This window comes from Arvicola amphibius, chromosome 3 (genome assembly GCF_903992535.2).
Source record: "Arvicola amphibius chromosome 3, mArvAmp1.2, whole genome shotgun sequence".
In the NCBI taxonomy this organism is placed as follows: domain Eukaryota; kingdom Metazoa; phylum Chordata; class Mammalia; order Rodentia; family Cricetidae; genus Arvicola; species Arvicola amphibius.
The window spans coordinates 188,956,477-188,970,037 of record NC_052049.1 but is presented as its reverse complement, the minus strand read 5'-3'; the positions used below and the strand labels follow the sequence as shown (position 1 = coordinate 188,970,037).

Genomic DNA, 13,561 nt, shown 5'->3' with positions numbered 1-13,561 from the left:
ATTTTAAATGCTTGGTCAATAACTCAGGCTTATTACTAACTAGCTCTTACATTTTAAGTTAACCCACATTCCTTATTTACACTCTGCCACGTGGCGGCACCTTTATGAGCATGGCATGTTCATCTCCCTGCTCCCTTTGCCTCTGGCTGACAACTCCTGACCCTGCCCTTCTCGTTCCCAGGATCCTTAGTTTGGTTGCCCCACCTATACTTCCTGCCTGGCTACTGGTCTATCAGTATTTTATTAAACCAATCTGAATGACATCTTTACAGTGTATTAGAAGATTATTCCACAGCATGAATGGCTTTCAGTCCAGAGTCAGTATGGATGTTCCATTCAACAAGCATGGGACAAATTCAATCTTGCCAACAGTGACAGTCATCTTGAAAGTGGATCCTGTCTGCTTTCAGTAGAATCTTAGTGGCTTTGTGGAATGCCCTGAAGCAGAGAAACTGAGACAATACAAGCGATCATGGCCTACTTCAAGCCAGAGTGTGAGAACAACTTGTTACAGTGACAGGTGAACTAACATGGTGAGGCCATCCAGAGCTGTCTATCTTCTCTCACAGTGAATACAGTCACTAACTAAATTACCTACCACATTTTGTTGAAGTGCTGGGATTACGGGTGTGGGTCGCCATGCCAGGTCTTTTAGAGTACTGGGATTGTGCCCAGAGTTCCATGCATACGTACTAGCTAGGTAAGTGCTCTACCAACAGAGCCACATACCCAGCCCTGAAAACACTTTTCCATATGTACTATTTTCCTGTGTATTGCTTATCCACCCGTACTTATCACCCTGCAACCTGTATCACCTTGAAACAAATTACAATTTGGAAGTAGAGATACTCTTATAGATATTAAACCCCAGTAAATGTTATATTACTAAATGTTTTCTTAAATAATGATAAAGATTAAAAATGTCTTAGGTGATCATCACTGGAAAACAGTTTAGAAGCTATTAGTTTCCTTGTTTACTTATAATGACCAGTATTTCTATAATGACCAAACATTGCTTTAAGATAAAAAAAAAAATACCACCTCTGATAAAACCCAACAGTAGTTAAGAAAGAATATGGCATTTTATTTTTGCATATGGATATACAGTACATGAATTAAACAAAATCATTGCAGGGCCCTAAAACATTGATCACTTGCAGCCTAACCCAATGACATCAGTCCTTGCAAAGTAGCCACATTAGTGGTTCAGATTTGGTGTTTGCTGTAGCTGTTGACATGAAGTGTTCACTGTGAAATGCCCAGTGACATTTGAATAATTATAGTAGACATGGGCTGGGCTTCAATATTCCATCTTTGGAACAAATATGCTTATTTACATGTCAGAACAGGTGGCTCTACTTACTTACCTTACTGTGAGTTTTAATGACTGATTTTAAGCTTACACAGGATTTTCCCAGAGTTTCTAAAAGCAAAATAACTCTTATTGTTTATAAAAGATAATGTTGAAAAAAGGTAATGTTAAAGGCGCTTTTAGAAATATTTAAGGACAACATAAGGTACTATTAGAAAAAAACTCTACATATTTTTAAGCAAAACACTGACATTCCACAGCAGTGTTTAACTGAATTGTTTTGAGATAGTGCAATGATACTACCTTATATACTGTTCTAATATCTAAACCTCATAATTACAATTTTAATATATAACCTGTCTTACAACTATGCACAGCTTCTGAAGCGCAGTTTTCAGTCTGTTTTATGCATAAATTAAAGTTGGTCCTTGATTTGGAGAACTATGGCTACCTGGAAGCACTAAATTTCAGACACTTATTGACAGCCAACAAAAACCTTGACAAAGTGAGAAAGCAAGAGTATCATGCATGGAAAAGCAGTTGCTACCCAGTATGAATCAAATCTAGCAGTAGACCCTCTCTGAGGCCTGCATGTCTCAAGGAGTAACCAAAAAAAAAGGTCCCCAGAGATATGGGAGGAAGCAGCCAGCCAGTCTAGTGTCCTTTCCGCAATAGAGCAGTTCCTAAAAAGAGGCAACTTTGGACCTTTAGCATAAGAGACAGACTTTACATTCTTTGATTTCATTTACACCTTCTAAAAAAGATAAAATACATCTGAACTTTTCATGCAGGGGCATGAGGGCAGCTCAAGCTGTTGAAGCCAAGAGGCTGCTACTAGAGACTTCAAATAGCTCTAGATCCCATTCTCCTCTTCCTTATCAAACTACTTGATACCTGTAAGAGACATTACATTCTATAAACATAGGATTAGCGTATTATTAAACGTTTAAGAAAAGTCCAAAGATATATGGAAAATATGCTTGCTAACAGTGGCTGCTTTACTTTACAACGACAATAATGAAACAGAGCTAGAAAAATAATTTTACTGTCTTAAATAATGAAAGAAGTTAAAATTTTAAAATATATTATCTGTGAACTTTTGATTAACTTGACAGTGAATAGATTTCTTCTGATCTGTGAGCTGAATTTAAGCTACATTTGAATTACAGTATAGCTTCAAATTATAAATATAACCATCCCAACAGTAAAGAGATCATCAAAGCAGTAATTACCCAGCCCAGACCACAAGAGGAGCTTTGAGAAGACCTTGGGACTGCTGTGGAAAGCAGGTCAGTAAAGACTCCAGTTCTGCGTCATGGAATCTTCCAAGCCAAGCCGCTTTCCACAAACACAAATTCAGTCTATCTTTTCTTTCTGGACCAATCTAGGAGCATCAACAAAATCTTTGCCATTGTAAAGAATAATAAAAAATGTTCCAATGCTTGCAACTCCCCAGAAGAGGACATACGCCAGAGTTTCTGTCCAAGTGTCACCTGTTGATATTAAAAAGAGATAATGCATCATTTGTTGATGCCAGATCTGTTAGTTGTATAGCACAATTTCACACTCAAGTTTACTAGCACATCCACAGGAAAAAATACAAGAACTTCTTAAGGTTTAAATCAGGGATTTCAACTCTTCAAGGCTTCATAAACCATCAGCTGTGAGACCCTAGGAACTTGTTGCCTCTGTGATAAGTTCTCAGCAATACTAAGGATACTGACTAGAGAAAAAAACAATTATCATTGAGATTAAATTCTTTACTAACACAAGAAACTAACAGCTTAATTAATCATAGTTCTATGACCAATGTGATATTATCAAAATACCTATAAAATACGTTACAGAATGAGTATTTTAAAGTTACATGTTTAACTGTATAAATCATAACATATTTTAACAGCATTTAACACAACTCTGCTGGGTGAGTTTATGAAGGTCAGCAGCATCCACGGAGCAAAGCCCTATTGTTTCCTCTTTAAGAGCGGACACTTCTCCTCTGCACCTGCTGGCCGAGTCAGATGGCCAGTAAGACTGTTCACTTCTGGACTTCTACCACATCAGAGGTTGTAGTGCATTGATGTCCCTTCTAGGAAACCACAGCATTCACTATCTTTGTATTCAAAAATACTTCTAAATTTGACATCAGTTTTCATAGCCAAGTCTGCAAAGTTGTGCAGAAGGCAAGTTAGTATTTGTTTGGGAATTTGTCCTGGTTTGATTTCTATTGCTGTGATAAATATCATAATCAAAAGAACCTGGAAAGGAAAGGCTTTACTTGGCCTACACTTTACAGTCCATCACTGAAGGAAGGTAGGAATTGAAACAGAGACCATGGAGGGATGCTTCTTATTAGACTACTCTCCATGGCTTGCTCAGTTTGCATTACTATATAACCCAGGACCACTCGCCCAGGGATGGCACGCCTACAGTGTACTAGGCCATCCCACGTCAATCATTAATCCAGAAACTGCCCCACAGACTTCCCTACAGGCCAATGTGGTGGTGAAGTTTTCTCAAGTGATGTTCCCTCTTCCCAGGTGACTCTAGCTTGTACCAAGTTGGAAAAAATAGAATGAAACAGAACAACAAAAACTAACCAGAACTTCAAGCGCTCTAAGAAGCGCTGTGCCCCTGTGCTTCTTCCCAGGCCAAGAACAGAGCTTCCTACAAGCACAAGCTGCTGGACACTTCCCAGAAGAACCCTCCACTTCACTTGGGCCAAGATCTTGGAGTTAACTTTTCTTAAAAGATAATATTTGAGATTTTATTCTTATCTGTGCATTCTTATGTGCCCACAGAAGCCAGAAGAGGGCATCAGATCCCCTGGGACTGGAATTTCAGAGGGTTTTAAGTGCCATGTGGTTGGGGACTTGAACCTGGTCCTCTGGAAGAGCCAGTGCTCTTAACCACTGAGCACCAAATTACTGAGTTTTGACATATGTGGGATTAACTTTTCTTATTCCTTCAGAAGTTCTTTAACTAGTGGTGAGCATAGAAAACAAAAAACTCATAAACGGGAGTGACTCCAGGAAACAGGCACCCACTGGGCAGTGTTTTCTAAGACAGAGGATCCAGTAAGTGGCTGAAACCAGTTGTTGGCCTGAGCAAGCAGCACATGCTGACTAGATTTGTCCCTGTTTACAGTGCTCAGCTCTGTTAGAAGTGCACACTAACGGTATTAGAGACCAAGGTGGTGAGAGTTTACTACAGCCCAGACAATGAACAGAATGGTCTCTCCCTCAGAAGTCTGATGATTGGGTGGTAAGACAGTGAGAAAATCATGCTGTGCAGAAAAACACACAGTGGCTCTACTAGGTGTACCACAAGGGTATTCCACCTCTAAAAAGCAAATTTCATATTCGTGACTTCAATGAGGAACAGGCCGGAAGACAAGTGCAGAGAATGCTGTGGAAGAGGCTGGGGAGCAGCATCTGCAGGGTGCCCTCAAGATAGTTGTCTACATAGAAGTTTCAGGATAGCCAGAGCTAAATAGAGAGAACCTGTCTCAAGAAACAAACATCAAAATATGACTAAGGGCCAGCAAAATCGCTCAGTGGGTAAAGGCTCTTGTCGTACAAACATGGATCTGAATCTGGTCCCCAGAGCCCACAGTGCAAGGATGACCTCTCTCATACATCACTGCACCACGGCCGTACATAAGCTGCATACTCTATTATCAAGAGTTAGCTTATCTCGAGAAGGCAGAATAACAACTTTAGCTTTCAGTTTTGCCTAATTATGTTCTCTATAATTATATGATGGTTTGGTAACAAGAAAAAATTATAAAAACCTTAAGTTAAACAGGGCCAGTCAAATAGCTTAGTAGGTAAAGGTACTTGTTTTGCAAACCTAGCAACCTGAGTTTGATCCCTGGATGTCAAAGTAGAAAGAGAATTCCACAAAGTTGTTCCCTGACTTCTACAAGTGCAACCCTCATGTGATAAGTGATTAAAGCAGAAGGGGATCAGGGGAGATAAGGGAGAAAGAGAATCGCTAAGATATTTTGTTTGAGAATGCCATAATGATATCAGGTAGCCTGTATACTAATTTAAAAGGAGATTTTAAACAAAATCACTACTACCACTAATAACAGAAAACTACTAGGAATTGAGATGTATCCTAGTGGCGGAGTGCTGCCCCGCACTACACATACAAAAATAAAACCCAATTATCAAACACTCATTAAACTTAATAAGTAAACATCAAGTACTGAGTGGACTCAACACCCAAGATAAACAACCAAGTTCAACATTCTAAAAGATAAACATAAGAAGGCAAATTTACGGCACACACCTTTAATCCCAACACTCAGGAGGCAGCGGTAGGCAAAATTTTTTTTTTTTTTTTTTAGTTTAAGGTCAGCATGGTTTATATAGGGCCATCAAGAGCTAAACAGTAAGACCCATCTCAAAAGTGATATAAAGAATATGAAACAAGAGTACACTTACCCGCCATAAGCAAACAGATAATACACATTGAAAAGGCAACAACCATGATGATGGGCAACTGAAAAATACAATTGAAAGACACAGATTTTTAGGAATAGAGGCTATAAAATCATCCATGTCCACCTAGACTGGAAAAGAGAAAAGCTTCTGCAAGCTTATACACACAAGATTTTTTTTTTTAATCAAACAGCACTATTTATGGGTTCAAGCACAGTTACCTAAATCTTTATACTGGTAAAGTTATGAGATCTAAGGAAGCATGGTTCTGCTCCAAATCCGGGAAACTATCTTTCAGGACAACAGACCTCCCTTCCGTCTAGGGAATTTTTTCATCTGGCATAAGACCCCAGAAAAGCTCTGAAGTCTTTTTTTCTCAAAAGAGAAAAGAAAAGCAAATATTCCAAACACACTTTGCCTTTCATTTACAAATTTATCTCTAGCAATTCCCTGATCATAAGAAGACCGAAGTCCTACTCCTCCACAGTTCCTTATGTGCTCTTACACAAAAGGATATACAGTAGAGTCACAAAAGAGAGCAAATACTCAGTTATTTTCTCTGTACTCTGGTCTCCTCCTTGGGGGAAACAGCATGCCATCTTTCAGCAGAGGTGTTTCCTACATCGTCAGATACAATTCTTCCAATCTTGAAAAATCATAAGTTACTTACTGCCAGGAATTTCCAATCCCTCGGAACACTTAAAGGACTATGAGATTCTAATTCATCCACTGAATAGTTTCCAAGAAATAAGTCTATGGAATCCTAGAAAAGAAATTGTCAACTTTCCAAATTTGATTTGACAACACTGAGCAATAATACAAAGATAAAACCATTCAGTACCTCCCACAAAAAACAACCATCAAATACAAACTTACTTGTCTAAATCCATCAGAAAAGTTGTTCTTGTAATATCGTAATAAAGAGTTGAAGCCATCCATTATAAGTCCCAACCGAGTTCTTTTTCCAGTTCTGGTTAAGAAAGGTCCAATTTTAAATTATATACATGCATACTAAATTCTAAGTTTTATGAACATTGACTGTTATAAAAAATACATGAGCAGTAAAGATATTAAAAATTATCCCTGAAAATAGACATTTCACAAAGAAGTCACTAGAAGGCTAAGAAACATATATAGTTGTCCCTTGTATCTATAAAGAACTCTACTAGATATTTTATACAGATGCTCAAGTCCCTCATATAAAAAAGGTACAGTATTTCCACATATCCTATTCATACCCCCTTATTCTTTCTAAGTTACTTATGATGTCTAATACAATGTAAGTGCAAGGCAAATAGCTATTAGCCTGTATTCAGTTAATAATGATATTGAAAAAACTCTGCATGTGCTCAGTACAGACACAAATACATCTTCTGAACACTTTGATTAGTGGCTGGCTCAATCCATAGATAAGAGGGTCACTTATATTTGTTCCCTAAAACATTACCAAGTAGACACAAGAAAGTGAAAGTTTTAGTTACAAAAACAAGAACTATGAAAAGAAGTACAGCCCATGTTAAGAGGTATTAAACAACACAACAACTAGGAACATTTACTCCCAGCAAATCTTTACAGTGTAACAGAGAAGACCCAAAGGCTCGAACAAATGAACACCTCGAGCAGGAACATGGTCTGGGAGCTTTGCCGAGGTGCAGCTCACAGGCTGTGCCTCAAACGGTGAGATCAGAATGGTGATTTGGATGCCCAGTGATGTTGGAGAGGCAACACAGAGCCTTCAAATCTCTCTGTGCATCAGGCTACCCCACGGAGGCTAAGAACCCACCAGTGAGGCCCAGAAGCTTGGTTTATAAAACTGTTTCCTGAAAGCTGACCACAGAACTCTGGAAACCATTAGTTACTCTAAGCCACTAGTGTGGAATACAAGTTAAAAGTGGCTTACCTTGTGAAGTCAGTCTTCAAGGCACCGGTTCCTGCATACTGTTTGGCACAAGCATTAGCATTATCAGCCCAAGCTTTGGGAAAAATAAAACAGCTGAAAGTGATTAAGGTGCCAACTAAAATTCTAACAAAATATTAATTTCAAAATTTGAACAACTTTGCTCCTATTAAGAAATTACCTACCATTTTTGTAAGTCTTCTCGAATTCATCTTGTTCTTCAAGCTTTTGTCCCACATGCAAAACTCCTAATCTCTAGAAAAAGAATCACACCCATATTTATGAGTGGTAAGACTTTAGCAGACTTGATTTAGGAAGAAAAGGGAACATTCCCCAAATCCTATCATGGGTTCTTCTCCTGCCGGTACAAAGCACAGGTGTGCTTCAGCTTTTAGAGCTCTGGCCCACCCACCACAGACTGTAGAAGGATCCTCTACACACTCCCTTAAGCCCCAGAACAACAGGAGGAGGAAAAGGTAACGTGAAACCTGCTAAGAGACTACGTTGTTACTCCTCCTTCCCTGCCATACCCTTTACCCTTCTGCCTTCCTCACCACTCAGCAGCCCAGGCTTCCACATCTAAGTCTCTGAAGTCTTACTCAACGCTACATATGCATCTTCACCAAAACTGCACTCACACATGAGTTTATATACATGTGTGTGTGCACACACAGCTCTTTTAATAAAATTTCCAGGGAAGCTGAGCCCCTGAATTCTTCCCTATGGACTACTCTTTGAAGTGTACCAGCCATATATTGAGAAGCCCTGCCATCTTTGGCAAGAGGCAGTGAGGTATTATCTGAAGTGGTTCAGAGAGTTGATGATTTAAAAACAAAATCTGAACACCCTCAACAGCTTTTAGCTGAGCAAAAGCTGCCCCTACTGGAGGGAAAAACACAATGCTCCCATTGTTACCATACCATTTGACAAGGCTACCTCAGAGACTCCTGCCCAAAGATACTCTGAAGTTCATTATGTTTCATCAAACTGTATTCAGCGTATAAAATAGATTAAATAACCTAATTCAATAGGCTCTGTTTAATCAGCATGAGTCCAAACCATTCCTAACCCTTTTCTACTGAACATGATAGCTGAAGTCTCTTCAATAGATTGACAGAGCACAAACTAGAGACTGCTCATCCCTCCTTTGACACAACTGCTTTACGACTCAAGAATAATTCTTTCTAAAGCAGACACCAAAATTTCCTTATTCAAAAAAAAATGTGAAAAAAAAGCTGAATACTTATAAATTATCTAGACATTTGGAACATACTTTTCCTTCACAACAAATGCCAATGTGATTTAGAAATCTAGGCTCTTTGTTCATATTTAAAATTGCATATACATACAGAAGTTGTTTGCACCTATTTTTCTCCTTACCACAATCTTAATGATAAAGAATTATACCAGAAAAGTTTAGCCAAGAAGCTAACGTCTCTTATCAGAACAATATATTCAAATAAAAACATTTTTTTTTTGAGACAGGGTTTCATAAAGCCCAGGGTGGCCTGGATCCTCCTGCTTCCACTTCCAAATGCTGTGATTATAGCTATGTGCTACCATATCCAGTTTCTGTGGGATCAAATAATGCTTCATTCACACTAAGAAAGCACTCTACCAACTGAGCTATACTCTTCAAAATAATCTTGATAAAAAATATAAACTTTGTAATTTACTACTAAATTTAAAAAAAAAAAAAGTTGGATGTAGTAGCACAGGTCTGTAGTCCCAGAATTCAGGAGGCTGAGGCAGGGGAATCAGGAGCTACAAGTCTACATGTGCCCGGCCTCAAACAAAAATCAAAACAAATGAAAAGGTATATCTTAAACAAAATATCTAATGCAGTTGGAGTTCAATGGAATGGATTCACTTGTTCATTGCTGACATCAACATAAATAAGGGCCCTCTTAAAAAGTAATATATTTATTCTCTTTAATTTTTAATTCCACTTCTACGAATTATCCCAACTATAGTTAGTTTAATTATCAACTCAACATAATCTAGAGTCTCCTGGGAAGAGTCTCAATGAGGGGTTGTCTAGATTAAGATGACCTGTGTGCTAACCTGTAGGGACTGTCCTGATTTCAGCTGGGAGGTGAGCAGCACCACCCCTTTGTGTCCAGTGGGAGTAGAAGTGTAACTGGCCCCATATGTTCACAGGGAATGGCATTATTGAGAGGTGTAGCTTTGTTGGACTAGACTAGGTATGGCCATGCTGGCAGAAATGTGTCACTGTGAAGGTGGGCTTTGAGGTCTCATATATGCTCAAGTCACACCCAGTATCTCAGTTCACTTCCTGTTGCCCTTGGATCAAGATGTAGACTCCTCGACGACTCCTTCAGCACCATGTCTGCCTTCATGCAGCCATACTGCACACTGCCACACTTAGCCTCCATGCTCTCTACCCTGACGATGGACTAAACCTCTAAAACCCTAAGCCTCCATCTCAACTAAATGTTTTCCTTCGTAAGAGTTGCTGTGGTCAGTGTCTCTTCACAGCATAGAACCACAAGCCATGTCCTGCTTTGTGAAAAGGGGAAAGTGAGCTGAGCACCAGCAAGAAGGGAGCTTGACTGTGGGTGTGACCGGCTGCTTCAGGGTCCTGACTCTGTGACATCTTCATGTTGTGTAACTATTTCCTCCGAGATAAAACATTCCATCTTACGGGGAAGCTCCTTATGACTATGGAAGTCAACAACTCAGAAGCTTAGCAAGTCCCCTGAAATGACCAGATAACACTAGGCCACACCCTCCCCAATTTATGAAAATGCTAAGGATTGCCAAGACTCTCTCAAAACCACCAAGATGCCTGCAAGTCATGCAGTACCTCCAGGTTTCCAGTTTCACGAGCCATCACCTGTTAGTGTAGGATTTAGGTAATAAGTTGTGTTTGAGTTATTTTTGCTCCTATGAGTAATCCCAATGAACTCACTGGTTCACTAGGTTGGACTTCAGTGGTCTTTTGTGGACTCCCCATCTGAAGTGAATACACATTTGTTCATGTCTCCCCAGTAATGCACTCACGTAACACTTCAGAGTGACGGACTGCACTGGAACGGTGAACTACAGTAAACCTTTGATCCCTAAATTGATTTTGTCAGTTTAATGAATCAAAGCAATTGGAAAGGAAACTAAAACCCAAAGGAAATAATTCAAGTTAATAATATTAAAAACAGATACAGTCTCTATAGTATTAAAGGCCCCAAAATATAGTAATGTACATGGCTTAAATTGTAGTTCAAAGTAAACTATTAAAATTATGATTACATAAATACTAAAGCCAAATGGCAAACTAGGGACCACATATGTGCTCTGATGGTAGTTAACTTGTCTATACCAATGATGGCAAGGTACAAAAGTAAAGAAGTCAGGTTAAGGTGTGGGCAATATGAGTACTTTTTGTTGCTGGTTTTCAAAGGTTCTTTTTTTTTTTTTTTTTAGTACATATATTTTTTTTTCAATAAAAGATTCAAGAAAGTTGCTGGCAGCGCGGGGGGGGGGGGGTTGTTAGGAGGGGATGGCGGCATATGCCTTTAATTCCAGCCCTCAGGAGGCAGAGGCAGGTGGATCTCTGGAAGTTCGAGGCCAGCCTGGTCTACAAGAGCTCGTTCCAGGACAGGCTCCAAAGCTACAGAGAAACTCTGCCTTGAAAAACCAAAAAATAAAAAAAAAATTTCAAGAAAGTAATATTCACCTGCAGCTGGGCCTGAAGGGAGCGTCGCGCTAATAAACTTTGGATCACGTTTGTTCTGTCTAGACAGTCCATGCAGTTGCTGCGGAAAGCTCCTTCTTGGTTCGTGACCACCTTGCCCGCAGAGTCTACTAAAAAATAACTGAAACACATTTGTGTGAGCACTCTCAGACCAAAGTACACTAAACATACCAGCAACACAGCTCTTAAAACACAGGTTTCATGGGGTGACCTTAGTAAAACCATAAATTACAAGGTCAGATGGAGTGCACAGTAGGCATATTTCATTTTTCTAGACCAACTGGGAATATGAATGGCTGAGGCAACACAGCTTTTTTTTTTTTTTTTTTTTTTTTTTTTTTTAATTTGTAACTCAGGAGATTCTGATAGGAATTTTGGAGAAACCATTAACCCCTGATATGTTGGGACATGGCTGAAGTAATCATGTTAAAGCATCTTAGGAAACATGGTTGGTTTCTATGGCAACAGTTTCCTTCACAGTTCTCCCTATGTGTTATGATTTCTGTGAGCACATCGAAACATGTAGCAAACACATTCAAAAAGCACCATAAAAATGTTCAAATCCTTTACTCCAATAATCCTACACTGAAGAATCTTTTTATAAGCAAAATTAGAACATATGTAAAAAGATACACTACTCATCTAAAGAGAACCACTTGTAGCACACTCTTTCCAAGGTAAGGAAAGGACCCAGACTCCACATGTGAGGAAGCATCTAGTTAAAGCTATGTTGTCATCTAAAACGCTGCAGAGAAGACACTGAAAGCTGTCATGACAAAGGCTCCCAACAGAAAGCTGCAATAAAATGACAGACCACTAAAACCAAAACAGTAACCAAGTGCAACTATGTAAAAGTCGGAAAACATTACGAGTATTCCTGACGTTGGCCCATACGTAAGAATTCAGTTATTCTTTAATCAACAACACTCACCAATACAAAAAATTAAAATATAAAACAGCATGCGTAAGCACTGATAGCCCAGTGAAACGGCTTCACAAATCTGCTAAATAACATATAATTAATAAGATCGGCATGCACAGCTCTCTTCCCCCTTACCTCTCTAAAGAAGTAATATGCCTTACCTTAATTCATCCTGTATTTCTGCTACTTGATCCAACAAAATACTCAGTCGATCCCATCTCATGTTTTTACATTCCTTATGGAAGTCAAAGGCAATGTATCTACAAAAAAATTTAAAAAAATTAAAAAAACCCACATACTCAGAAACTGATAAGACCATTCAATTTCCTTCTACTAATAAACCCTATTAAGGTGATTCTTTTTTATATGTGAACATGTATAATACTTATGAATACAGAGCCTCCTTCATTCTAGACTTATTAAAACTACTCCTGGGGCTGGAGAGATGGCTCAGGGGCTAGAGAGAAGTCTCAGAGGTTAAGAGCATTGCCTGCTCTTCCAAAGGTCCTGAGTTCAATTCCCAGCAACCACATGGTGGCTCACAACCATCTGTAATGGGTCTGGTGCCCTCTTCTGGCCTGCAGGCACACACACAGACAGAATGTTGTACACATAATAAATAAATAAATATTAAAAAAAAAAAACTACTCCTCCTCACACATGCACACCTCCCTACTACTACCACTATTCACACACGCAGACACGACTTCTACTCACACACACAACTACTACCATTATATACACACACAACAACTACTACTATTATAAACACACACAACTACTATTATATACACACAACTACTACTATTTTAAACACACACAACAACTACTCTATTCTATACACACACACTACTACTATTATATACACACACAACTACTACTATTATATACACACACAACTACTACTACTATTATATACACACACAACTACTACTATTATAAACACACACAACAACTACTCTATTATATACACACAACAACTACTACTATTATATACACACACAACTACTACTATTATATACACACACAACTACTACTATTATATACACACACAACTACATTATATACACACACAACTACTACTATTATATACACACACAACTACTCTATTATATACACACACAACTACTACTACTATTATATACACACACAACAACTACTACTATTATATACACACACAACAACTACTCTATTATATACACACACACTACTACTATTATATACACACACAACAACTACTACTACTATTAAACATACACACAACTACTAC

At 38.7% G+C, this 13,561-nt stretch overlaps 1 protein-coding gene across 1 annotated transcript in view; it reads right to left on the bottom strand.

Moving 5' to 3' along the window:
* Positions 1-1,063: 1,063 nt before the first annotated feature.
* The window catches only part of Sacm1l (SAC1 like phosphatidylinositide phosphatase), a 38,833-nt gene continuing 26,335 nt past the window's right edge, over positions 1,064-13,561 (bottom strand). The window contains exons 11-18 of the mRNA XM_038322372.1: positions 12,453-12,551; positions 11,352-11,490; positions 7,843-7,912; positions 7,661-7,733; positions 6,637-6,730; positions 6,431-6,523; positions 5,764-5,821; positions 1,064-2,805 (exon numbers count right to left, since the gene is read on the bottom strand). Coding sequence (XP_038178300.1) covers positions 2,669-2,805; positions 5,764-5,821; positions 6,431-6,523; positions 6,637-6,730; positions 7,661-7,733; positions 7,843-7,912; positions 11,352-11,490; positions 12,453-12,551 — 763 coding nt within the window. The 3' untranslated portion in view covers positions 1,064-2,668. The remainder of the gene's footprint in view (positions 2,806-5,763; positions 5,822-6,430; positions 6,524-6,636; positions 6,731-7,660; positions 7,734-7,842; positions 7,913-11,351; positions 11,491-12,452; positions 12,552-13,561) is intronic.